The sequence below is a fragment of the Paroedura picta genome, chromosome 2 (assembly GCF_049243985.1).
Source record: "Paroedura picta isolate Pp20150507F chromosome 2, Ppicta_v3.0, whole genome shotgun sequence".
NCBI classification, from domain to species: Eukaryota; Metazoa; Chordata; class Lepidosauria; order Squamata; family Gekkonidae; genus Paroedura; species Paroedura picta.
This window is the reverse complement of record NC_135370.1, coordinates 167,815,182-167,841,397: the sequence shown is the minus strand read 5'-3', so window position 1 is coordinate 167,841,397 and position 26,216 is coordinate 167,815,182. Positions and strand designations below refer to the sequence as shown.

Here is a 26,216-nt window from a genome sequence, read left to right as displayed (position 1 = left end):
TAGCTCAAAGCTGCTTCCATAACAGGAGCTGTTGTTTTGAAAAGCCCGGTCTTTGGCACAAGAGATCGGAGACAATTTGTTTGCAACAAGGAAGATGGTAATTTTACGAAGTGAAAGAGCAGGTTTGCCCTGCCCTCTGCCCATCATCTCAGCCTCTTTCAGTGCGTGACTAGTTACCAAGACTGTCACTCTCTTCACCGTTAGCTGGGCTGGCACAAAGAAAGCGGCAGCACCCTGGCAGTCTTAAAGCAAAGGTTGGATACACACTTTTCTTGGATGCTTTGGGCTGATCCTGCGTTGAGCAGGGGGTTGGACTAGATGGCCTGTGTGGCCCCTTCCAACTCTATGATTCTATGATTCACCCGGGAAGGGAAAGAAAAAAGGGATTCTATCTTTCTGGTGCACTTTATCCTCCTGGAACAGTGTTCATCTACCCCAAGCATGTAGGATTCTGCCAGTCTCTCTTTCACCGAGTTGCTTATACAGAAATGATAAAAGAGAGTTATAAATCTAGATCGGAAGCCAGGCGTGCATTGTGCTAGCCTGCACCGTTCAGAGAGAAATTAGTTTTCATGAAGGTCTCTCAGGTTCCTGCAGCAGCTGGCTAGAGCCACAGGGTGGCCAGACGAAAAGGAATCCCCCTATGCTTCAGGGGGAAAAAGTGCAATCCACACACACACACCCTTCCTTTCAGTGCAAACATCCAATTGAAACTAGAACACCTTGGAAACATTTTCCAATGTCAGTAGCCGATAGTTCTCTGTTTGCGGCATATATGGAGCTTGCTAAATGCAAGAACCCCCTGGGAAATGCTGCCCTGCCCTCCTACGTTATTTACCCGTGGGATTAAATGAGAATGCAGCAGCCGTGACCCCAAATGAACCTGTCAGATGATCAAAGCAAACCTTATATGACCTGCACCAAATGGGATTCCTTCACAACACACAGCAGCCAAGCAGGGGCTCCTCCTAAGCCTGCTGTTGGAAGCCTGCTGCCCCTTTAAATAAAAAATGGCCTGTGCCAAGCAGAACCTAGACTGCAAGTACAGAGAAACAAAAGTTTATTTGATTTATAAATTGTCCTTGTCCCCTGTGTGGACCCACAGCAGGTTACATCATTCTCCTCTATTTTAACCTCACAACAACCTTGCAAGGAAGGTTAGGCTAAGAGCATTTGACTGGCCCAAGGTCACCCAGCAAGTTTCTATGGCAGAATGGGATTTGAATCTGGGTCTCCCGGGTGATTTTTTATTATTACTATTTACTATTTTTGACTAGAGACTGCCTCCAGGCCTGATTGAAAAGCATTTGGTTGGGGCCAAACGAATAGCAAAGCATCATCAAGTTGGCCCCCTCCTACAAGAGCCCCCCCCCCCTTGAATGAGAGAAACATCAGGAGGCCACCAGCATTGTAATAGAACCCTTTTGAACAGTGTTTTAATTGCTTTATTTGTTTTAATGCTTTGCAAGTATTATTTATTGCTGTAAACCACCCTGGGCCGGCACACCGGGAGGGGCGGTGATATAAATCCAACCATATCCTAATCAGAAATTAACAGGGATAGAACAAGAGGCAGAGGGGCGGGGCAAGGAGGTTCCCCCAAACCGGGCCTTCCGCATGCAGGGTGAACGCCGCAGAAGAACCCATGCATTAGCAAAGGAATTCCACATGCAGTACTGCTGAAGTCATTCCCCAGCTGCAAGTATGGGCAGACAGGGTTACAAGAAAAACATGCCTCCTTGCCACAGGAGACTTAACTAGCACCATCCGCTTCCTTAGGCCAGGAGTAGTCAAACTGCAGCCCTCCAGATGTCAGTGGACTACAATTCCCATGAGCCCCTGCCATCAAACACTGGCAGGGGCTGCCATCAAACACTGGCAGGGGCTCATGGGAATTGTAGTCCATGGAAATCTGGAGGGTCGTAGTTTGATTACCCCTGCCTTAGGCTGTCTGCAAAGCGGGGAAGAAAAGTCCAAGAACGAAAACCTCCCAGATACACAACCCTTTTTTTTGTGTGTGTGTGTGTGTATTTGCCACTGTTCAGCACACAGATTTCAATGCCCATTTACACGGGGCAGTATTTTCTGCAGCTGGAGGCCTAGCCGACTGCTTTATCTCAACTTAAAGCCTTGTTTAATCTCTCCTTGCTTCTCGGGTCACACAGACTCGAAAGGGGCCTGACTCGGGGTTGAGATGTTTAATCCCAGGTTTCCCTGACTGCCAGGTTCGCGGTGTGCTGCGGAATTTAAGGTTACAGCCGGCCAATTTGTTAATCCCTTCTTGCATGCTGCTGGAAGAACTCTGCTTGAATTCATATGAAAAAGAGTGGACAGGGTGATGGGAGGGAGGATCCTCTCTACTCAATCTAGCACAGGGGTAGTCAAACTGCGGCCCTCCAGATGTCCATGGGCTACAATTCCCAGAAGCCCCTGCCAGCGAACACTAGCAGGGGCTCATAGGAAATGTAGCCCATGGACATCTGGAAGGCCGCAGTTTGACTACCCCTGATCTAGCACGAAAAAATGTGTTGAGGCCACAGGGGGACTTCACCTTACCCTTGCTGCTGTTGGATTCTTCTTGAGCCTGTTCTAGCTCGTTCGAAAACAACTGGGGTAAAAAGGAGGCGAGGGAACGTAAGGGGAAAGCGGCAAGGGGGTGAAGAACAGGATTAGGCACATACGCCCAAGTTTAGCATTCTCCTTGGCTCTCCTCCCTACTTACGCTTTGCGGTAGACAGGAAGCAGCCAAAGTTCCCGGTCCCGTTTAGCTAAGCTTTGCTGATCTGAAACGCCAACTATCGATGGATCTGCCTCCATGGTATTTCTACACGCCTTGCGTTGACTCCAGTCAACTGCTAATCCAAAGGAATATGGCAAGCGGACAGGATTAATTGCTTTGTCCTTGAATAGTGGGACCTAGAATTCACCGATGCGTTTCAACTTCACGGCTAGTCCAAGGGTTTGGGGGCATCTATGAACTATGACATGGGTCGTGTCTCCCCCCCCCCACCTCTGCCAATACATACACAAACATAATGGGGCATCAGTCAGATCATCCTTAGGGTTGCAATCCTAAACATGCTTTACCTGGGAGTAAATCCCACTGAATTTTATGTGACTTCTCAGTGAGTGTGGTATATATGCATCAGAGGGATGCTGGCTTGGTTCCCTTTCAACCTTGAACTCATGGACTTTACAGCGGACCCCTAATTCTTTTGATACTCCCCCCCCCCCAAGCTCCCACTGTTCCTGGAAAACCTTCCTCGGCCGTCAGGAAACCCCAGAGTTTCACGAAACTCTGGTTGAGTCAGCCTGGTGTAAAGTGCTAAAGATGTATATTCAGTCACAATACTGCCATATTTGAAGTCAAAATAGTGGATTAACTAGCTTTGTCTACCGCTGAAGGATGTCTTGTTTACCACCTTCTTTGATTTCTGCTTCCAGTGCAGATTTTTGCTTCCAGTTACTATTTCTGGCTACGCGTACCTAACATTTCTCTCCCCCATCTCTTCCCCCTTTCCATAATATTGGACTATGCAGGAGACGGGGTGGAGTATGTTTGTTTCCTCACATTCTCAGATAAGATCATTACTAAATGTTCCAATATTAGAATGTGACGAGTAAAACAGAAGAAAGCGGGGAAGGGGAGGGGGGACCTGGAAAGCGATGAATGATGCGTTCACCCTGAGACACAAATCTTTTGTACAGCAGGTTGATGTCAAGGGCAGATAGGAATAGCTATCAAGTACATTGTCATCCCACTCTTGCTCCAAAGAGCTAGGCAGTCTGCTTTGAGGTCCCCAATCTTTTTGGACCCTGCAGAAAGCTTTGAAGTTTTAAGAAGGGGTGGCATCAGCCCAAAATATCTGCCACAGGGTACAAGGTCAAACACAATACTGCCCCCTTGGTATTTTACAAAAGGATAGCAGAAATGGGGAAAAAAACAAATGAAGGAAAGTCCACAGGAAGATGCTTGGATGCTTACTAATCCTTCCGATGTGTCTGTCAAACACATTTTTTTCATTTAAATCAGAACAGCCAATAACAAAGCACTGCCTTACAAAGATCCCACCCACTTCCTGAAAAGCTTGGCAGGCCCCAGGGAAAGTACCAATGGGCACTATGTTGGGGAACCCTGGTGTACATGGTTCTCTTTACTTCTACTTTGCCCTCTGAACAATTTTAAGATGTAACTCATGCTAAGGGTGGGTGACTGTCTCAAGGTCGCCTAGAAATCTGCCTAACAGAGTGCAGATTAGCAGGCTGAGCCAGTTTGGTGTAGTGGTTAGGAGGGCAGATTTATAATTGGCATGCCGGGTTTGATTCTACACTCCCCCACAAGCCACTTTGAACCTCCTTCGGGTAGAGAAAAGTGGCATATAAGATCCAACTCTTCTTCTTCTTCCTTCTTCTTCTTCTTCTTGCTAGCCTGACACCAGAACCACTGCATTCTATTGACTCTCTAAATCAAAAGGTACATACAAACTAGTCAATTCAAAAGCTGCGAGACAGCCAAAAATCAAGGCTTAATTATTTATCTTAAGCGGGAACATTATGTTGCAATGTGAACTTGGGACATCGGAATCTATGAACTGCTCTTCATCAATCTGGGACAGTTTTTAATGTGGTAGCTCACAAGCTACACCAGTTATCAGCTGAACCTCATGCAGCAGGTAAAGCACAAACTAAATTATAAATGAAGATAAGCGCATGGAAAGGCAAAGCAGGAATGGAGAATACACCCTGGCGACTTCTCTTTTTTCCTCAGCATACAAATGTGACTCTTAACTCGTTCGCAGTGGACTTTTCTGCTTGCAGAAAAATTAGCAGATGACCCCTCGACCAAGCATGACTTGATAGGAAATATTATTTTCATCACTTCAGGAATTCTCCCAATTGCTGAGGAGATCGTGTAATGCTTTAAGAAGCTTAGCAGAATGAAAGCAAGGGATTTTTTTTAAAAAAAAATAAGATTCCGATGGGCTCCCCCATTGGTCAAGCATTGGCAGGTCTTTTTTTAAAGAAAATGACAGCTCTCATTTATCTTTCCCACAAAGGGAAGAGCGCTGCTATTGGATCTGCAACTGAATCAACAACAACAGAAATGCTGACATGGAAAATATATTTACAAAAAAAAAAAAGCCCCTAGCATATTGAGGAAATTTTAAAACAGACCTCCCTAAATTGTGGCACTGCTTGCATCCTATTTCCACACTCAGGTGTTGTGTCCACATGCCACATCAGAATATTTATCATAATAATGTCAAAGAAGCTCTAGAGACAATTTGGCACAGTAGATGACCTGCTCAGCTTTGACTAAGGCAGCCTTTCTCAACTTTTTTTACAGTGGAGAAACCCTGAAACATCCTTCAGGCTTTGAGAAACTCCAGAAGTGGCACAATCATGCAGAATAGGGTTGGGAAGCAGAGCTGTGTACATGCTCACCTGGGACCCCTCCCCTAGGCTCACCATTGGCCATTTTGGGAGAGGGGGGAAGAGATCGACATGGCCATATATGGTCATATCACCCAATAAATTTTGTTAAAATATATATTTTTTTAAAATTAATTAACTCCCATCCATTCAGGAAACCCTTCCGGGGCTTTCATGAAACACAGGATTGTTACGAAACCCCGGGGTTTCATGAAATCCTGGTTCAGTACACCTGAACTAAGAGAACCTGGGTTCAAATACTAGATCAATCAAAAAGCTCAGTTGATTATCTTGGGCCAGTCTCTTGCAACCTAACTGAAGTCACAGGGTGTCACAAAGGTGGAGAGATCAACTGTCTATGCAAAGTTGAGAGCCTTGGCAGAAGGGGGAATAAAAATGGAATGAAAACTAATCTAAAAAAAGCACTGTGTTTGCATTTTTTAATTTACATTGCCAGTTTACCTTCCAGCTTTTTCTCAAAACACCTTAGAACACTGTTACCCCCTTCTCCATTTCCATACATCAACCACCATGAAAAGTAGGGTCAGGCTGAGAGTTTTGGGACAGGTCCACAGTCATCCAGCAAGCTGCCATGGCAGAAGTGGAGATTCAAACACAAGTTTCCCAGGATTATAGTCAGATATTTTATATATTAGGCCATGTCGCCTCACAGTGACCAGGCACTATTTGATAAACCACAGAAATAAAAAGAGAATGAAAACACACAAGCAAATCCTTGGACTAGAAGTTGCATGTTATATTCCTGTTTCTTCGTAGGCACTGGTTGAGCTACTGCAAGAGTCCCCAACGTGGTGTCTTTGGGTGCTCACCAGGTTTTTCAGAAAATGGGTGGGGGGTCAGGTGGGGCTTGATCCCAACACGGATCTGATCGGCCACTGAAGATCTGATTGACTGCACAGATGTTTTGAAAGATGCTTCAGCACCTGCTGCCTACACAGCACAAGGATCTTCACCGGGTAACTGAAACGAAGCTGTGTGTATGCAAGAAAATACTTTTAAACAATATCTTCATTTTGAAGGGCACCCTATTAAACGGCTTCTGCCTGAGATGTTGACCTTGCTGCCCGACATTGTTTGTTGGCTCTGCCTCCTGCAGCTGCCATTTTGTAATTGTGCCCGCCACTTTTCTCAAAATTCCAGAGCTGCCCATAGGCTCAGAAAGGTTGGGGATCCCTGAGCTACCGTGATCTCACAGAAGCCAGACATTCAGACAGAGCATTGGCCCCTGTCTCAAGTAAACAGCACAGTATTGATGCTTGGATGTCTTGAATGTCCCTTCCCTTTACCACTGTCTCTGGCCCTTGTAATAAACAGGCTAGAAAACAGCCCCCCAAAACAGGCTGGAAAATAGAGTCACTCCAATAAGGGCATTAAGGTACCAAATAGTAACCCCCTCTTTGGAATTTCTCATCACACACCTGAAAGGGCGATAAAACAACATGAATAATTATAATTAAAGCTATTTTCCTTGCTGTCCTACCATTGGTGAAAGACAAAATGTACACTTTAAATAAAGTCTTTCCGGCGGAGAACAGCATCTTCTTCCCACCCTCTCCCGTAAGATGGTTATATTTTTTATTAAAAAAAATAATCTTAAGTGAAAATTGTTTTCCACTTCCCCTCCAAAATTCACGTGCACAGATGCCCACTGCTTCGTTTCAATTCTCTATATCATTTGGACATGGTTAACAACATAGTTGGTTCAAAATTCTGTTCCTTCAACATTGAAGGGGATGGGGGGAATCGATACTGCATCACCATGGCAACTAGAGACAGCCTAGGCTGGCTGGGGTGGTCTCCTCCATTGAATTGCTTAGTCCTCCCTGTAGCATAGCCTGCCGTTGCCCTTGGCCTGTGAAACTAACTTAGCCAGCTATTCTTCACAGCCATCTGCTTAGCAAGACAAAAAAACAGAATTCCTTTCCTCTTTGCTTGCCCCTCTACACACACACACACACACACACACACACACACACAAGGAGATGGTTGCCTAGGTTTTTCCATAAGGCAAAGCAATATCCTTCGCCAACACGCAAGGCTTTGCTATGGTGGGTGTGTTGAGAAAGTTACTGAATTAAATCAATACCTTTGAGCATGAATATATTTAAATTTATTTGTGCTACTATAATAAAGTCATCTATCTGAGCACTATTTGGGGGAAAGGGGAGTCCTACAGAAGTAATTAAATTTCACTAAATAATGAGCAGAGATGCTTATTATTCCTGGGGCATTTATCCAGAGACACCAGCTAGGGCCATGAACTGTTTGGACGACGTGTATATCCAACATGAGAAGGTAAGCAGACCTGTTAAATCGGTCTACCTTGGCAACCATCCCAGAAACTCACCAGATGCCCCCAAGAAAGGTTACCAGCAGGCAATAATAGCTACCTGCTTGGTCATCTGAGGTATCACTGGTAAAGGTAAAGGTAAAGGTATCCCCTGTGCAAGCACCGAGTCGTGTCTGACCCTTGGGGTGACGCCCTCTAGCGTCTGATCTAGTACGGGTCTTCTGAAATTCTGTTTCAGCATCTAGTCTGTGATTCACTTCCACATGAATCTTGCTGAAGCTTTAGTCGAATCAGCATAAAATCTGTCTATTTTTGAACATGATTATACAGAGCTAAACAAGCAGCTCGTTTAGTTTGATTTCTATGCAGATAGGCCACACTTTAAAAAACAATGAACCACTTTAATTTTTTTTAATTTTTATGTTATTCTAAACATTTGTTTAAATGGCTTTACCAACAGTTACAAATGCATATAACAAACCACATTCATTTAGAATATTTAACTCATAATTAAAAAAAAAAAAAGCTTTAGACCAGTTATTTTCCTAAGTACATAGCAACACTCCATTCATTATTCACTTGCTCAGTGATTTGTATGGATCGTTTTATGCTACTTATGTCCAATGGCTTGTTTTAATAGGTTACTGTTTTTATACTGGTAAAATAAATACACTATTTGCTTAAAGCAGTTCTGACAGACTGTCAAGGGTTTAGGTAGGTAGGTAGGTAGGTAGGTAGGTAGGTAGGTAGGTAGGGATGTTGGATTTCTGGGTTGCCCTTCTCCAACAAGGTCTTGGGGCGGTTTACAACAGAATATAGAATAAAATCCCCAGCACAATAAAATATTTAAAATCCTAAACATTAATCTATTAAAATTATCTGTTCCACATAACATTTCTGGGAAGGGCTTGGAAGAGGAGCATGTCTCACAGCTTAAGTGCCACTTAACACCCACTCAGGGCGGCTGTCCCACACCTGAGTGCCTCCTCCTCCAACCAGCTTGCCTGTCTGCCCAGCTGCTGGCCAATTGCTTTCTGCCCCCCACCCCTGATCACCCCCTCCTCCTTCCACTTCTCTCCAAGACTCAGAGGCTGCAGATCCCTGCCATATGAGAGCTGCCCCTGCCGGTGAGTTCCATAACAGCTGCCTACAGCCTTTCCAGGTCCTGGGGGGAGGGGGAGGCCATCTGCAGAGTTCTTCCACCCCCCCAATCTAGCGCCTGTTGTATTCCTGAATGCAATGGACTTGACCACTAGTATAGTGATAATTCACACCACCATGTAATCATCCCCAGCAGGCCTAAAACTGCAGGAGTTGGAGATCGTTGTTAGGTTAATGCCTAAAAGAGTCTGAGAACCTTTGAGTGTTGTTTGAACGGAATTCTGTGGAGAGGAATTCTGTGGAGAGAATCGGTTAAGAAATAACAGTTGGGAACTGACAGTTGAAGAACAGACAGTTAAGCACTGATTGTAGACTGGGAAGGAGGCAAAAGAAGTGAGAGGATCAGAGAGGATTCCCATTCAAGATGAACAGGGAAAGTGCTAAGCTATGTAATCCCTGTCCAGTGAAAAGGCATGTAGCACTTAAAAGAGGAGTGATCCCTGGTTTTTGTATATAGAAGGATTTGGGGGACTTGTATGTTTCTGCCTTCTATCTGAAAAGAAAGTCTCTCTCCTCAAAGTTTTAAAATCTTTTTCAAAGCAGGAATACTCTACAGGTAGCTAGCTGACAAAGGTATGGACTTCTTTGTGACAAATGTCCCTGTTATGGAATACCCCACTCCAGAATCACCTATTGGTACCTACCTCTCTATCTTCAGTGAGCTAAGTTTACCTTATTTTATTATCTTCAACTTACGGTGAGAATGTATTGTTTTCAGGGAAGGTGCCTATGGTTAGCTACCTATTTTGTCAACTGGCTTGGCTGCTGGCTTTAATTTCTATTTATTTCACGTATGTTTATTGTAGGAATTCAAGAGTCAGACTAAGATGTGCAAGTCTGAGGTTTGAATCTCTGCTCTGCTATGGAAACTTACTGGGGGACTATGGGCCAGTTACACACTCCAAGCCTAACCTACCTCACTGGGCTGTTGTGAAGATAAAATGGAGCAGGGGAGAAAGATGTTGTAAGATGTTGTAAACAGTTCCGCAGGGCCTGCAAAAAGGAGCTCTTCCGCCAGGCATTTGGTTGAGACCAGGCATAAGCAAGCAAGCAAATAAATAAATAAATAAGATCCTACTCTGACACACTTTCAGTCCCATTTTTTTCTCCTAATAAATGTACAAGTATATCAGTTACTTGCTAAAAGACGATCATAAAAAATGGTTACGTGACTGTAGATCTGACCTAAAGTTTACATTCCAAACCTCTGTGGATCACAACATGAAAACTATTGTCATTTTTGAGTGTGCAACATACTTCCGGCAATTAAATGAAATCTCTGGAAGGAAGCTTGTACAAACAGGATGGGAAGCCGTGCTATTTGCAAAAAAATGCCAGTAACAAAACAAGTCAATTTCTTGATCTTGTCGCTGTCGTGGGTACATTTGATGAAACATAAAAGGATTTGAACATGCCACTCCAGAGGAGAGAGATTTACCTCTTATTTGCTCAGGGTAACTGAGGATGCCTTTTGTATTCTCCAGCGTCACAGCACTTTCCTCTAGCTGGGGACATACAAGAGTGAATCTGGAAGAGGTCCTCTATTCAACTAGCACCACTAAGGCTCAAATTGAGTTGCACTCTCACCCCTAGCACCTACTACGAACCATCAAATACTGGCAACTGTGCTTTTTCAATTTATGTAGAAGAAGAAGCAGCGATGGTTCTTATATGCTGCTTTTCTCTACCCGAAGGGAGTCTCAAAGCAGCTTACATTCGCCTTCCCTTTCCTCTCCCCACAACAGACACCCTGTGAGGTGGGTGAGGCTGAGAGAGCCCTGATATTGCTGAAGAAGAAGAATAGTTGGTTCTTGTATGCTGCTTTTCTCTACCCCAAGGAGTCTCAAAGTGGCTTACATTCACCTTCCCTTTCCTATCTCCACGACAGACACCTTGTGAGGTGGGTGAGGCTGAGAGAGCATCTTTATCAGTACTGTGGCGAGCTCAAGGTACCCAGCTGGCTGCATGTCGGGGAGCGGGGTATCAAACCCAGCTCACCAGATTAGAAGTCCGCGCTCCTGGCCATACAACGTAAGGGTTTGCAAACATCTCATGGGTTGCACTGTACACTTTCATTTTATTAAGTGCACCCTGCTTTTGAAAAAAATATATATACATTGCGGCTTCATGCAAATGCCAAACATACTAACCACCATTTGTTTGTGATGAGAAAGAGACACTTTGTAACCCACACCTGGATGCATATCTGGTAGTGGCAGGCAGAAACACACGTGAACAGAATTATTTTGTTGTAAGGCAGTGGTTCTCAACCTGGGGGTCGAACAACCCTTTCACTGTACAATCATGAACAGTGGATCTTCATGCCATTGGTCAGTTTTGGTTTAATTTCTGTGAAAGAACACTTGCATAATTTTATGGTTGGGGGTCAACACAACATGAGGAACTATATTAAAGGGTTGTGGCATTAGGAAGGTTGAGAACCACTGTCATAAGGGCTTTTTGCTATTTATTTCTCAAGTTTTTGCTCTTTAAGGATACTTAAGCCATGGCCCTTTTACTTTGCTCTAGTTTACCAGGAGGCAAGGATGAGGGAGTCAAAATAGATTCAAATTTGCTTCTTAAAATTTAACAAAAGGCTCCTGCAGAGACAGCTTTGTTCTTCTCACACCAAGTTTCCTTAAGTCCAACACATCTTGGGAACATCAGGTTTACACTATTGAAGAGCTACTCAAATTAGCACACACGTGCTAATTTAAAATTTCACAAGATCCCAGAGAACTTCTGAGAACTTCTGCAAGTAGCATTAAAAAAAAAAGTCTGAATCCAAAACTTGTATCCCCGCTAACAGTAGAGTCTTCTACTGCTGCAAAAAAAATTACTTTCCAGCAGAAAGCATCACCTTTAGCAGCACAGAAACTCTGAATCCAGCTCACTGACTGTAAAACAGATGGATTGTAAACCTACACGTCAAGCACACCCTGTACCATGTTCTTGTAAAGGCCAAACATTTTATCAGAACTGACATCCTGAATCACTTTTTAAAAAGTAATTACTACCCTGGCCTTGAAGAGGTCTGATCAGAATACATTTTAAAAGTGTGGTTTATGAGCTCTCTGGATGCTATCAAGAGGATGGCTTTTTTATTCCCCAACGGGATATGTAGTTTTTGTGAACAATTAATTGTAGAAGTCTCAGTTATTTAACTCCCTGCAATACCTTCCATTCATGGAAAATGCCCTTCGCAAGGCTATGCAGGAAAAAGTATCTTAAGACTGAAGAAAGCATCCTTCACTCCTCCAGACAGACATGTGGTCATATGATGTTATATGTAAACTGCCCTGAGCCATATGGATGATATATGTAAACCCCTATGATGTTATATGTAAACCGCCCTGAGCCATATGGAAGGGCGGTATAGAAATCAAATCAAATAAAAATTAAAAAATTAAAAAATAAACCATGTTCATCTTTTCTGCTATGCCACTCACCCCAACTACAAGTATTTGTTTGCCTGTACTGTACAAAAACAGCTAGCGAAAACTGTTCAACTGATTTGAACACACTGACACACAAAAGAAACGACAGAAGATGCATCGCATCATGTTTCCTGCAGCCAGGGTCAGCAGTCAAGGATCCCCAAGGAAATATAAATATATATGAAAACCGGGATGTTCAAAATATTCACAGAAGCTAGTGTGGGCTTCCAACACAGTTCTCTGTGCGAGCATGCTGCGAAAAGGGGAAAGATCAAACGCTTATGCAACCTGCATTCCTTCATCATCACCTTCTCCCAGCCTTATACCAAAAGGCGTTGCTGGATTATAATTTTTCAGATAAACCAGAGATGTGAGAAGCACCCTAACTGCAAGCAACCCTAACCCCAACTGACTGAGGACAAAACCCAGCATCGGTTCCCTTCTACAACACTGCCACTGTAATGAAGCAGCAAAGAAATAGCATTGGGATTTGCGTACTATTAGGTTGTATCTTGCGAGTCCCTTGGACTACAAGGTGAACAAACCGGTCAGCCCTAGAGGAGATCAGCCCTGACTGCTCTTTAGAAGGCCAGATCCTGAAGATGAAACTCAAATACTTTGGCCACCTCATGTGAAGGAAGGACTCCCTGGAGAAGAGCCTAATGCTGGGAGCGACTGAGGGCAAAAGAAGAAGGGGACGACAGAGAATGAGGTGGCTGGATGGAGTCACTGAAGCAGTCAGTGTGAACTTAAATGGACTCCGGGGAATGGTAGAAGACAGGAAGGCCTGGAGGATCATTGCCCATGGGGTCGTGATGGGTTGGACACGACTTCACAACTAACAACAACAAGGTTGTATCTTTGGTTTGCCTGCATTGATATTCACCCCTCAAGGAGCTCTGTATTTATTGCCAGCAGTTCAAGTAGGCTGCTGCAGCAACTTCTACTCCCTTCGCTGGAGAAACTGATGAGCAGCAGTCCTCTGGGACAATATATTTAAAAGGGCAGCACCATAGTCAGAAAGCATCTGGTACAAGTAGTAAAGAACCTGCCTTTTCAAGGGAAAAGAGAGCAACATTGTTCACCAGCGTTGCCCCCCCCCTTTTGGAGCCAAAGCTGCAGATTGGGTAACAAAACACCCCAGAAAAGTGCAAATTTATCCACTTTCAAATCACCCTGATGTTTTGGGATTAACAGAAGCATGGTGAGCAGCAACAGAAAAGAATGAATGCATGCTTGGGAACCTAGGGACTAGTTAGTGATGGATATCCACCCCCTCCAGCACCAGAGGCAGTCGCTGGGGTGCACAGGTGGGAGCATCCTGTTGCAGATGTCCTGGTTGTGGGCAACTGAAAGGTACATGTGAATAGAGTGCTGATCTCAATGGGCCTTGGATTTCTTCTAACATCTGGTTTCTTATATTCTGATCTTGCTCCTCAACACAATTCTGTGTAAGTTTATGCAAACAAAGTGAGCATGGAAAGGGTAGATTCCTCTCCCCCTATCCCATCCCCGGTGCAAAGTGCCATTCAATATTCATATTGAATATATGGGGAATTTTTTTTTTTGGGGGGGGGGGGTATTTTCATACAGTCCTGTTTGTATTTTCATACAGTTACATTACTGGCTTGTACATCCCCTGGTCCGGATGAAATGCACCCGAGAGTACTCAAAGAACTTTCCAGAGAACTTGCACAGCCCTTGTCCATCATCTTCGGGACCTCTTTAAGGACTGGAGATGTCCCGGAGGACTGGAAGAGAGCAAACATTATTCCGATCTTCAAAAAAGGGAGGAAGGAAAACCCAGGGAACTACAGACCAGTGATTCTGACCTCTGTTGTGGGGAAGATAATGGAGCAGATATTAAAGGGAGTGATCTGCAAACATCTGGAGGACAATTTGGTGATCCAAGGAAGTCAGCATGGATTTGTCTCCAACAGGTCCTGCCAGACCAACCTGGTTTCCTTTTTTGACCAAGTAACAGGTTTGCTGGATCGTGGAAATTCGGTTGATGTCGTTTACTTGGTTTTTAGTAAAGCTTTTGACAAGGTTCCCCATGATGTTCTGATGGATAAGTTGAAGGACTGCAATCTGTATTTTCAGATAGTTAGGTGGATAGGGAATTGGTTAGAGAACCTCACTCAAAGAGTTGTTGTCAATGGTGTTTCATCAGACTGGAGAGAGGTGAGTAGCGGGGTACCTCAGGGCTCGGTGCTCAGCCCGGTACTTTTTAACATATTTATTAATTATCTAGATGAGGGGGTGGAGGGACTACTCATCAAGTTTGCAGATGACACCAAATTGGGAGGACTGGCAAATACTCCGGAAGATAAAGACAGAGTTCAACAAGATCTGAACACAATGGAAAAATGGGCAAATGAGAACAAGATGCAATTTAATAAAGGTAAGTGTAAAGTTCTGCATCTGGAACAGAAAAATGAAAAGCATGCCTACTGGATGGGGGAATACGCTTCTAGGTAATACTGTGTGTGAACGAGACCTTGGGGTGGATTGTAAACTAAACATGAGCAGGCAGTGTGATGCAGCAGTAAAAAAGGCAAATGCCATTTTGGGCTGTATCAACAGGGGCATCACATCAAAATCACAATCTGTCATAGTCCCATTGTACACGGCACTGGTCAGACCACACCTGGAGTACTGCGTGCAGTTCTGGAGGCCTCACTTCAAGAAGGACGTAGATAAAATTGAAAGGGTACAGAGGAGAGCGACGAGGATGATCTGGGGCCAAGGGACCAAGCCCTATGAAGATAGGTTGAGGGACTTGGGAATGTTCAGCCTGGAGAAAAGGAGGTTGAGAGGGGACATGATAGCCCTCTTTAAGTATTAGAAAGGTTGTCACTTGGAGGAGGGCAGGATGCTGTTTCTCTTGGCTGCAGAGGACAGGACACGCAGTAATGGGTTTAAACTACAAGTACAACGATATAGGCTAGTTATCAGGAAAAAAATTTTCACAGTCAGAGTAGTTCAGCATTGGAATAGGCTGCCTAAGGAGGTGGTGAATTCCCCCTCACTGGCAGTCTTCAAGCAAAGGTTGGATACACACTTTTCTTGGATGCTTTAGGATGCTTTGGGCTGATCCTGCGTTGAGCAGGGGGTTGGAAAAGATGGCCTATATGGCCCCTTCCAACTCTATGATTCTATGATTCAATCACATACTCAATCCAATTTATTTGAAGACTAGAAAGAAAGCCCATTGCAACCACGAATGCAATGGGCGCTAGGACCCAGGGGAAACCGGCAGACGCAGCTAGCTCTCTCTCTCTCTCTCTTTCTCTCTCTCTCTCTCTCTCTCTCTCTCTCTCTCTCTCAGTAGAAGCTATATGAGGTAATCAGGGTTCCATAGCAGGGAAGCAAGGGTTGTTTGCAGTTTGTGCATTGAAACAAACAGAAAAGGCTCCATGTAATGCCTAGTGAATCCACGTATTCACTCATACCCATAAGACAAAGTCTGTATCAGTGCCCACCCTGTAACAAATCAATGCAAAAGAACCCATTGTAAAAAACCACAACATTTAGAAGCATGTTTAGGGAGCAAGATTGTATCCTCATTTCAAACACTTCAATAGGGCTTACTTTTTTTTTAATGAGAAATTACTGCATAATTCAAGTCTATGCCTGTTGCTCTTTTCTCCTTAAGTTGTCTACATCTACACATGTTAGATGATGGTGGACCCAGCTAGGGGACAAAGACACCAAGCAACCAGGGCCAGTGGTCGCGGTCCAATTCACTGGCATTACTGTAAAGTTCAAATCTTGTATTCTAAAGCCTCAGTCAAGTTTGCTTGCATTCAACACAGATTGCCATGTCCCTAAATAATATCCCTGTGGCTTGTGCAACTCCTTCCTATCCCATTAGGACACAAATGCAGTGCTCTTCACAGTTAAACAAGGGTTTCTCCTCCTGTTAATCTCTCATTGTAAGGCTGATGCAGAATCATATTCCACGCCACTGACTGGATGCAGCATCATAGACTGCATGTAATTATCTCCGTCCATAGAGATGGATAATTACATACAGATTGCTTGGTTGGTGTTCAAAATTAATAATATTCATAATGATGTAAACTTGGGAGAATTGTCAAATCTAAACACAGCTGAAACTAAGGCCACCTATCCCTTTGCTAAAGAAATATGAATAATACATATGCTTTGCACACAGGAAAGTCCCAGATTTGGTTCCCATCATTCACAATGGAAGAGAAGGCCAGGGGAGAAAGGAAAGATCTTCCAGAAACCTTTGAAGCCACCTCCAATAGAGAGTATAAGGAAAAAATTGTCTTGGCTCAGCATAAAGCAGCTTTATATGTTCACTCACCAGTCGAATAGCCCAGGCAATTCTGATCGATCGATCGATCGATCGATCGATCGATCGATCGATCTATCTATCTATCTATCTATCTATCTATCTATCTATCTATCTATCTATCTATCTATCTATCTATCTATCTATCTATCTATCTATCTATCTATCTATCTATCTATCTATCTATCATCTATCTATCTATCTTTGCGTTTCTTGCCCGGCACTCTCGGGAACCCCACAACAATAAAACCCCATTAAAACAATACAAAACATTAACATTAGAAAACAATCTGGCAGAAAACCTAATCCATCCCATATAATACTCCTGCCACCAGGGCGGCAGGGGGCTACGTCAACCAGTTGTCATCCACGATGATCTAGCAGGTGATGGAACTTCCTATGGGAGGGCAACTCGATCTTCCTCCTGCACTAGCCTCAACCATAGACCTGGCGGAAGAGCTACATCTTGCAGACGTAGGGCCCACAGGGCCTGCAGCTCTTCTGGGAGCTCATTCTACCAGGTACGGGCCAGGACTGAAAAGGCCCTGGCCCTGGTCAAAGCCAGGCGAGCCTCCCTGAGGCCAGGAACGACCGACAGGTAGGGCTGTGCGCTTCAGCCACCAAAGCGGTTGATCGAGCCCAAAGTAGCCAGCGCCACGGTGCTGACAGCTTATTCCCCACTGCGACCTTCTGAGACCAGTTCTGGAGAAAGGAGCTTGGTAAGTAAGCAGCCCCAGCCACAATAAGTACTTGAATGGGAGACCACCAAGAAAGACCGGGGTAGCTACGCAAAGGAAGGCAATGGCAAGCCACCTCTGCTCAACTCTCACTTTGAAAATCCAAGTTTCCTGGGGTTGCAATGACTTGGTGGTGACTCTACAGCATGCAATTATTATAAGCCAACCCACATTCCTGAATTTCAAGCATTCTTTTGGTATAACAAACTGGAGCCAGACTAGCTATAGACTGTGGCTAGGGTTCCATGCAAGACAGAAAGCAGAACTGAGGCTGCCACCGTTCTTTCCACACCAGAAGAATTCTCTCTTGGCATAAATCCGCCACCCTGGACTTCTTTTTCCGTATTCAGCAAGAGATTCAAGTATTCACCCCCAACCTCATTATTTTTTTTGGCTGAGAACCAAGTATAATTTTCCTTTTTAAAGGCTTAACTAAAATGTGGAATAGGTCCCAAACTGCACACACCCCCTAGTAGGCCACTCCAGCTTGACTTTGTTGAAAAAATATTAAGCAAGTAATAGAAAATTATGTAGTTGACTTACACTTTGCTTCAGATATATTCTGATTCGGCGACCAAACCAGCATACCAAGATTCTCTCTCTCCTGAGACCGCTTTGCAAGTTTAGCTGGGGAAGGGGAAAAAACACAGATGTACAGATTATTAAAACATAAGTAGTGTTATGCCATCCCCCTACGTAGGACTGAGGAAGGAAACTGGGATGGTGAGCCATTTTCCACCGTCTTGGAGACCCCTGGGGAGCTGTTCCCAGTTAGAAAAGACAATATTAAACTCAGATAAATGTTATGGCTGGTAAGGATGCTTCATCTATAATATATCTAGGGCTACATGTCCATGGCAAGGTCTCTTTGTTCCCCAACCATTTGCGCTGGCAGTGGATTGCCCCCATAGAAGGTCTGCATACCCATCAGCCTCGGCTTTCCCTATATTTTTGCCCACGCTTCACCACTAGAGGGCTTTTATAGAAAGAAAAAAGTCAACCATTTTTATTGCTTTATTTATTGTGTGATGTGATGTTATAACACTCTATTGCCACAGAATGCCATTTTAATTTCTTTAACCCCAAATCACTAGCTTTCTTAAAGGGTTGCTGAAAATTTAGAGGAAATAGCATATAGTGCTTATAATAATGGATTATAACGTTAGAAGAATGTGCTGTCGAGTTGCAACCAACTCATAACTACCCCAATCCTGGAGCAAGAGAAAAGCAGAGGTAGTTTTGACATTGCCTACTTCTGCACAGCAGCCCCTGTCTTCTCTGGTGGTCTTCCATCTAAAACAGCCTTTCACAACTATTTTTATTGTTGAAAACTCCCTGAAACATCCTTCAGGCGTCAAGAAACCCCAGAAGTGGTACAATCATGCAGAACATGGTTGGGGAGCATAGCTGTGTCCACACCCACCTGGGCCCTTCCCCACCCCCTCCAGGCCCATCATTGGCCATTTTGGGAGAACCAACATGACCATATATGGCCATATCACAATAAATATTGAACAAATTCAATAATCCTGCGTTGAGCAGGGGGTTGGACTAGATGGCCTGTATGGCCCCTTCCAACTCTATGATTCTATGATTCTATGATTCTATAAATTCATCGCTCTCTCGCTCTCTTTCATTCAGGAAACACTTCCAGGGCCATCAAGAAACCCCATGTTGAAAAACCTGATCTAATCACAATTAGGTCTCAGGCTCCAATCAGCTCCAATAAGCTGAGCTATCTAGACTGCTATAATGTTGGTACAACAGCAACTACCTTTTTTTTTTTTTTTAAAGAAAAGCCCTCCAGCAGGGAAAGTGGCAGCCAAGCGCAGACGATGGAAGGATGCTAATGTGGGAAGGATCTTCAAATATTTATCCCCACTCAGTGTCCTGCTAATACACTTGAACCACGTTCTTCTCATAAAAATCGCATCAATCCAGGGTTTGAGAAAATTATTTATTTATTATATTTGTATACCGCCCACCCTGAAGGCTCAGGGCAGTTCACATGAAATAGAACAGAAAAAGTCCAGATAACTTAGATTAACAGTGATGAATGAAATGAAACAACAAGCAACATGGAACTGCAGAAAAATTAAACAGTAAAGTAACTTGTGCTGATAGCCCAGTGGGTTGGGCGGAACTGCAGTGGGGGCTCAGGAGGAGGGCCCTTGGGAAGTGATGGTACAGGTCGACCTCAACCAAATGCCTGGTGGAGGAGCATTTATATACAGAGAGATAAGGAACAGCTGGAAAAGCCAGGATCAGATTCTCCAAATGTAAATCTCTTCAGCTTGGAAGCGAAGGTAGAGGAAAACTTTCGTGTGAATACGGGTAAGGCATGTCTACACCACGTTTCATAAGATCAAATGGAGACATGGATCTCGTTTTCAGACATCCTCAGGGAGCCAACCATAACCACAAAAAAAAAAAAAAAGCCCTTGCTATATGGTTAAATAGGAGATTTGCAGCGAAGGCTGTTATTTGATTCCCTAAACTGTTAGCCAAGAGAGCCAGCGGAGAGAAACGGGAATTTGGCTATGTTGTGTCAGCATGCAGAACTGGATCAGTGACTTCCAGCGGGAGTGCTAGTCAAATTATATCTACTGTTCTAATTGAACAATATATATTATTCAGGCTGAGAAATGGAGATGTGACCATTACATCACATTTCCCTAAATGTGCATTATGCAAATTCTTTTAGACATATATAATTTCTGCAGTGGACGGGATGCTCATGCAGGATTTTGCAAAGAATTGGCTTTGTGCTGTTTCTTTAAAGGGCTAGAACAGATAGCAAGAAGTGGTTCAAAGTCTGAACAACAGGAAGCCGTGCAGAATTAAAGGATCACCATTCAGCCTCCGCGAGTCTCACTGCCCACCCCTGTTTACTAGAAACCACCAACTTATTTCCATTTTAACTCGACAGCCATAAGAAACAGAAACCCACCTGTTACACAGGCCAAATCATTTTGCCCCTTCTATGAAATGCCACTTTTAAATATAATACTTTACACCTCACAGGTTCTGGCTTTTTGGGAGAGGGAGGCCCAGGGACTGAAGTGGGGAGAGGGAGAGCGGCGCTTGTTGGTGGGCGCAAGCGCACGGACCTCCCCCCCTGCAGTGTGGTGCACTGGCACTCTGGCGCTTACGCCTCCCTCCCCCCGCCGTGGCCAGGTGTTGAGGGCTCCACGGCCCAGTACCAGGCTGCAGCCTGGGGGTTGGGGAACACTGCAGTTTAGCATTATGTTAATGAATATTATATAGTGCCATCTATGAAATATGCTCACGCTTCTTATGTAGAGAGCTGATCATGTTTATAGTGACTGAATTAGGGGGGGCTGAATTAAAGAAAAGCCTGTAATTTACACCTCTAGACTGTTGAGTGATTTTGCCACCTCTTTTCCTGTTCACTAGGAGGATTAAGAAGCTATCAATTTTAGTTCCTGATGTTTCGCCAGTAACTGCGGCTGGCATCTTCAGAGGTAGGACATAGAAAGATGGGGATCTCTTCGTGTCAGGGATTGGGACTAAAACAAGCACACCAACATCACACAGCCCAGAAAACCCACAACACCCAGTACATCAATAGCATTTCCCCCTTGCACTTGAGATCTTACAGCTTGCTTCATGCTGAACCGATTACAAATTTCAAAACCGAGGCATCATCACAGAAAAAGGCCACCACTTTAGTTCAGAAAGTGAAGCTATGCAGGGCGGCCTTTTACTACAGCCTACCCTAACAACCACAAAATTTAATATCTGAGCCGGTAGACCAGGGGTAGTCAAACTGCGGCCCTCCAGGTGTCCATGGACTACAATTCCCAGGAGCCCCCTGCCAGCATTTGCTGGCAGGGGGCTCCTGGGAATTGAAGTCCATGGACATCTGGAGGGCCGCAGTTTGACTACCCCTGCGGTAGACCATCGGATCACCTCAACGTAATCCATTTTGAGTTTTTAAAAGCTGAAAAACAGCATTTAATTGTGTCCTGAAATGAACTGGCAACACCTTTCTTACGGGACTCACAAAACATGCCTTCTATAATCTATATAATCACGGCTCCATTCCAAGCTGCCTTCAGGGGAAATCCTGAATGAAGTTCATTACAGTAGTCTAGCCCAGGTTCAAAACCAGACCACATTAGCCTAATACTCCTTGATGCTCAATGAAGCACATCAGCAAACAGCACCTCAGTTGTCTGGGCTGAGTTTCTCATCCAAATCATTGAAGTCTCTAAGGCAGGGGTAGTCAAACTGCGGCCCTCCAGATGTCCATGGACTACAATTCCCAGGAGCCCCTGCCAGCGAATGCTGGCAGGGGCTTCTGGGAATTGTAGTCCATGGACATCTGGAGGGCCGCAGTTTGACTACCCCTGCTCTAAGGTCTCACCTATCTCTGCCAACAGGGGAAGCAGAGCTGGGCTTCATCCACAAGTGTATGGGCTCCAGGCAAGAAGTAAGCCTCCTCCCATTGAAGAAATCCTGGAGCTACACAGCCAGCAGTCAATGCATCACCTTATTCAAAAGGGGACATTTGCTATTTGCTTCGAGTATGCCTCCTAGAGCAGGGGTAGTCAACCTGTGGTCCTCCAGATGTCCAAGCAAACGCTGGCAGAGGCCTCATGGGAATTGTAGTCCATGAACATCTGGAGGACCACAGGTTGACTACCCCTGTCCCTGTCCTAGAGAACTTGACAATCAGCAAATGCTAATCTGCTGGTGATTCCTGGCCCCAGAGAAATCTGGCTGGCCTCGACCAGGACTTTACTGGCCCTGGCTCTTGCCTGGTGGAACGAACAACCGAATGAGATCGGGACTAACCAAGTTCCGCAGGGGCTGACACTCTTCCACCAGACCTGTGATTGAGGCCAGGATAAACCGAAAACAAACTGTCGGCCTCCCTCTGCTTTTCTCATCCCACGTCCGCTCCTGGTTAATACCGTCTATTGCCGCACCATAGAAGACGCCACGCCACGCCACAGCCCTTGAATAGCTTGGAACAGAATGGCCACTAGAACTATGGTGGAACAGCAATGGGCTAGTTTTTAATAAATGATGTTTTTAAAGATTCCTTAGCTGAAATTACAAGTTGTAAGCTGCCCCGAGCCTGCTTGCGGGGAAGGGCAGCCTATACATTAAAAGATGATGATGATGATGATAAACAATAGACATTTTAACTGGACTAGCTGAAAGGGTGTGTGGGGGTTATGTGCAAATGACTAGTGAGTTTTAAATTCTGTTTTTGCTTTATCGTACTGGTAAGCAGTAAGAGACTTTTAAAATTTCGTGTGCCATTTTGAGATTGCAGTGTTCCAGCTATTTGACCTTTACTGCATAAGGACGCCAGTCCACATCCTGACACTTCCTTCCTCCATCCTGGAGGAAGAGCCACTTAAGCAAGACGAAGTTTCCTTAGGCTGAAACGTCCTCCAAACTAAAAAGGGATACCACCCGTGTTTTATCCCTCCACTTATAAACAGTGTGATCAAACTTTTGTACTCCCCTCCCTACAGTTTTAAAAACCAAAATCTTTTCGATCTCTGTTGGTTGTGGTATATTACAACCACAGGATATGTATCATGCTATTGTAAAAATTACCACCCTCATGCCCTGCCCCCCCCACCCCACAACAAGTTTTAAAAACCCAGCAAGAGAAGAGTTTCTGACAAGAGGTTCCCTGGGAAAGAACTCCTGCTATTTTGTCCTTTAAATTAAGGTAAGGGAGGCAGCTGAGAGGCTTCAACAAATTACTGCAGAAAATTAGATTCAAGCTGGAGCTGCCACAAGGGTGGTTTTAAAATGCCCCAATTGCACAATTCCCTTACAAAAAGGGTAATGCTGCAAAGATGTTACGTGTTTCAGAACATGTAGGTAGCTATTCCCCAGGTATTTCCTTATTCTGGTCCTGCCCTGAAATATTTCCATTGCCCAGATGGGGGTTAAATTTCCCATTTGAAAGGTTGTTACTTGGAGAGCAGGGAATGGTTCCTGTTGGCAGCAGAGCACAGGGCCTGCACTAATGGGTTTAGGTATTAGGACAAAAACTTTTCACCGTCAGAGTAGTTCAGCAGTGGAATCAGCTGACTCCTTTCAACTCTATGAGTCTATAATTTAAATTAATTGAAAGTAATAAGTCTAGACTTATTATCTAGACCAGGGGTAGTCAAACCGGCCCTCCAGATGTCCATGGACTCCAATTCCCATGAGCCCCTGCCAGCATTCGCTGGCAGGGGCTCCTGGGAATTGTAGTCCATGGACATCTGGAGGGCCGCAGTTTGACTACCCCTGATCTAGACTTATAGAATCCTGGTTCCTGTTTTGTTCAACATTTTGTAAATGATCCTAGACTCTATTCAATGGTCCACTCTATAATCAACATCTTTGAATAAGCAAGGTAGATTGATCCAAGAAAAAAATCCACATTTGGAAATGAGCGTAGAAGTTTGATTAATGCTTAATAGCCTGGACAATTATTTGACTACACACCCTAAGCAAACCGGGGTGGTGTCTCATGAGAGCCATTTACTTAAAGGCAAGTGAAGAACAGAGTTGGCTACACCTACCTTTTTTTTTTCATTTTAAAGACGTAGGACAGATTATGAATGGAAAAGGTTTAAACTTTAGTAATTCTACAGGAAATCCAAAATACAAGCAAGAACCAGGGTGACACAGTTGAAGTATCTTCCGTAGCTTTATGGGCCTTACAGGAATATCTGTCTTCGTAGTTTGATACAGAGCATACTGTTTTCACTCTCAGGATCAGTCCCTGTTCTCTGCCATGATCTGTTCACCGGGCCTGGGTGACTCCATCTTGCCTATTTCCTATTGTACCTTCCTTTTGCGTATTGCTATGTCCTTGTAACCCATGTCTATTCACTGTTCCCATGTAACCATGCTTTGTAGTTGACTGATTTGACTTAATGTCAAATGCTGACAAAACTCACAACAAAACTTCTATGGAAAGAAAGCTTTAATGGAAGTTAGCTCGAGTTATAGTGACTAGAGCTAAATTCCATTAAAGCTTTCTTTCCATAGAAGTTTTGTTGTGAGTTTTGTCAGCACTTGACATTCACAAGATAGATTCAAATGGTTAGCCGTGTTGGTCTGAAGCAGAACAACAAATTTAGAGTCCAGCGTCACCTTTAAGACCAACAAAGTTTTGTTCACGGTATGAGCTTTTGTGTGCACGCACACTTCATTGTTTTCACAAGAGTTTGTCATAAAGCTGCATCATTTAGAAAATCTATGTCCTGCCTTCACACTTAGGAAGTGCCCTTTAAACACCATGGGAAAAGAAGCTCAGGTAGGTCCCCAATTCTCCAGAAGTGTGTTATGGGCTGTCAAGTTGCTTCTCAAATTGAGAGCTAGCATGGTGTAGTGGTTAAGAATAGCCAACTCTAATCTGGAGAACCAGGTTTGATTCCTCACTCCCCCACATGCAGCCAAGCTGGATGGCCTAGGGCTATTCACAGTTCTCTTAAGGGCTGGCATCACAGAGCTCTCTCTCTTTCAGTCCCACCTACCTCACAGGGTAGGGAGAGGAAGGGAATAGTGTTTCTAAGCCACTCTGGGACTCCTTTGGGTAGTGAAAAGTGGAGTTTAAAGAACTAGCTCGTCTCCTGATATGGTGACCCTATGAATTAAAGTATTTCAAAACATCCTGTCATTAATAGCTTTGCTCAGGTTTTGCAAACTGAAGGCCGTGGCTTCAATCTCACAGATCTTAGCTTGTGTTCAGTCTTCCTCTTTTCCTGCTGCCTTCCGCTTTGCCTAGCGTTATTTGTCTTTTTCAGTGACTCTTTCCTTCTCATAATGTCATCCATAGCCTCAGTTTAGTCATTTTAGCTTCTAAGGAGAGTATCCATTTATTTTTCTTTTTGGTGATCCCTGGTATCTGCAAAACTCTCCTCCAACGCCATGTCAAATGAATCAACTTTTATTCTTGCCAGGAGAAAAAACGCAGAGTAGATGAAAAACAACTGCTCTTCACGATGAGGCAGAAAAATAACTAAAGAGGAGGGTGACTCTCACAAAAGAGTGAGGAAGGAGAAAGAATTTGTTCTTGCCTCCCTGAATGGACAGTGAGAACCACTCACCAAAATGTGTCCTCCATCTCAGAAGAAGGTTTTCATAGAAGTGGGGGCACTGATCCCGACAGAAACAGGTCTCAGCGGACCTTTTATAATTAAAAAGCCAAATAATGTCAACATTCAAAGTAATCAATCAACAGAAAGCCAGTAGAAGGGATCCTATTTGCATAGGAAACTTTACATTATATGACATGGTGATTAATAATCTAAAGTTTCTAGAGCTAAAATACTGCTTGTTGCGAGTCTTGTATTAGGCAGTGGAACACACAAGGTCTCACAAATAACAGTAAAAATACATAGGAGTACCCTGCAAAATTGCATTAATGCATTGACAAGTACCTACGCATTGGTACTTTCACTTGGAATTACATGCAATTGTTCACTTCTATCATTTCAATTTCTGTAAAGCATCTCTAAGAAGTCCTTTATGCCCCCCCCAAAAAAAAACTTTGCCTGCCATTCCCTTCACATATCAGTTACTCTACATCCTTACTACCTCTACATTTCTACTACCCTCCACTATACCTTCTCATTTCTTTTTAGAAGATCCTTGTTTGGTTCTGTAAAGGTAAAGGTAAAGATATCCCCTGTGCAAGCACCAAGTCATGTCTGACCCTCGGGGTGACGCCCTCTAGCGTTTTCATGGCAGACTCAATACGGGGTGGTTTGCCATTCCCTTCCCCAGTCATTACCATTTTATCCCCCAGCAAGCTGGGTACTCAT

At 44.1% G+C, this 26,216-nt stretch overlaps 1 protein-coding gene across 1 annotated transcript in view; it reads right to left on the bottom strand.

The window, feature by feature from the left end:
• RCOR1 (REST corepressor 1) overlaps positions 1 to 26,216 on the bottom strand; it is a 164,288-nt gene that overhangs the window by 80,309 nt on the left and 57,763 nt on the right. Inside the window, 1 exon segment of the mRNA XM_077323738.1 lies at positions 17,947 to 18,030. Coding sequence (XP_077179853.1) covers positions 17,947 to 18,030 — 84 coding nt within the window.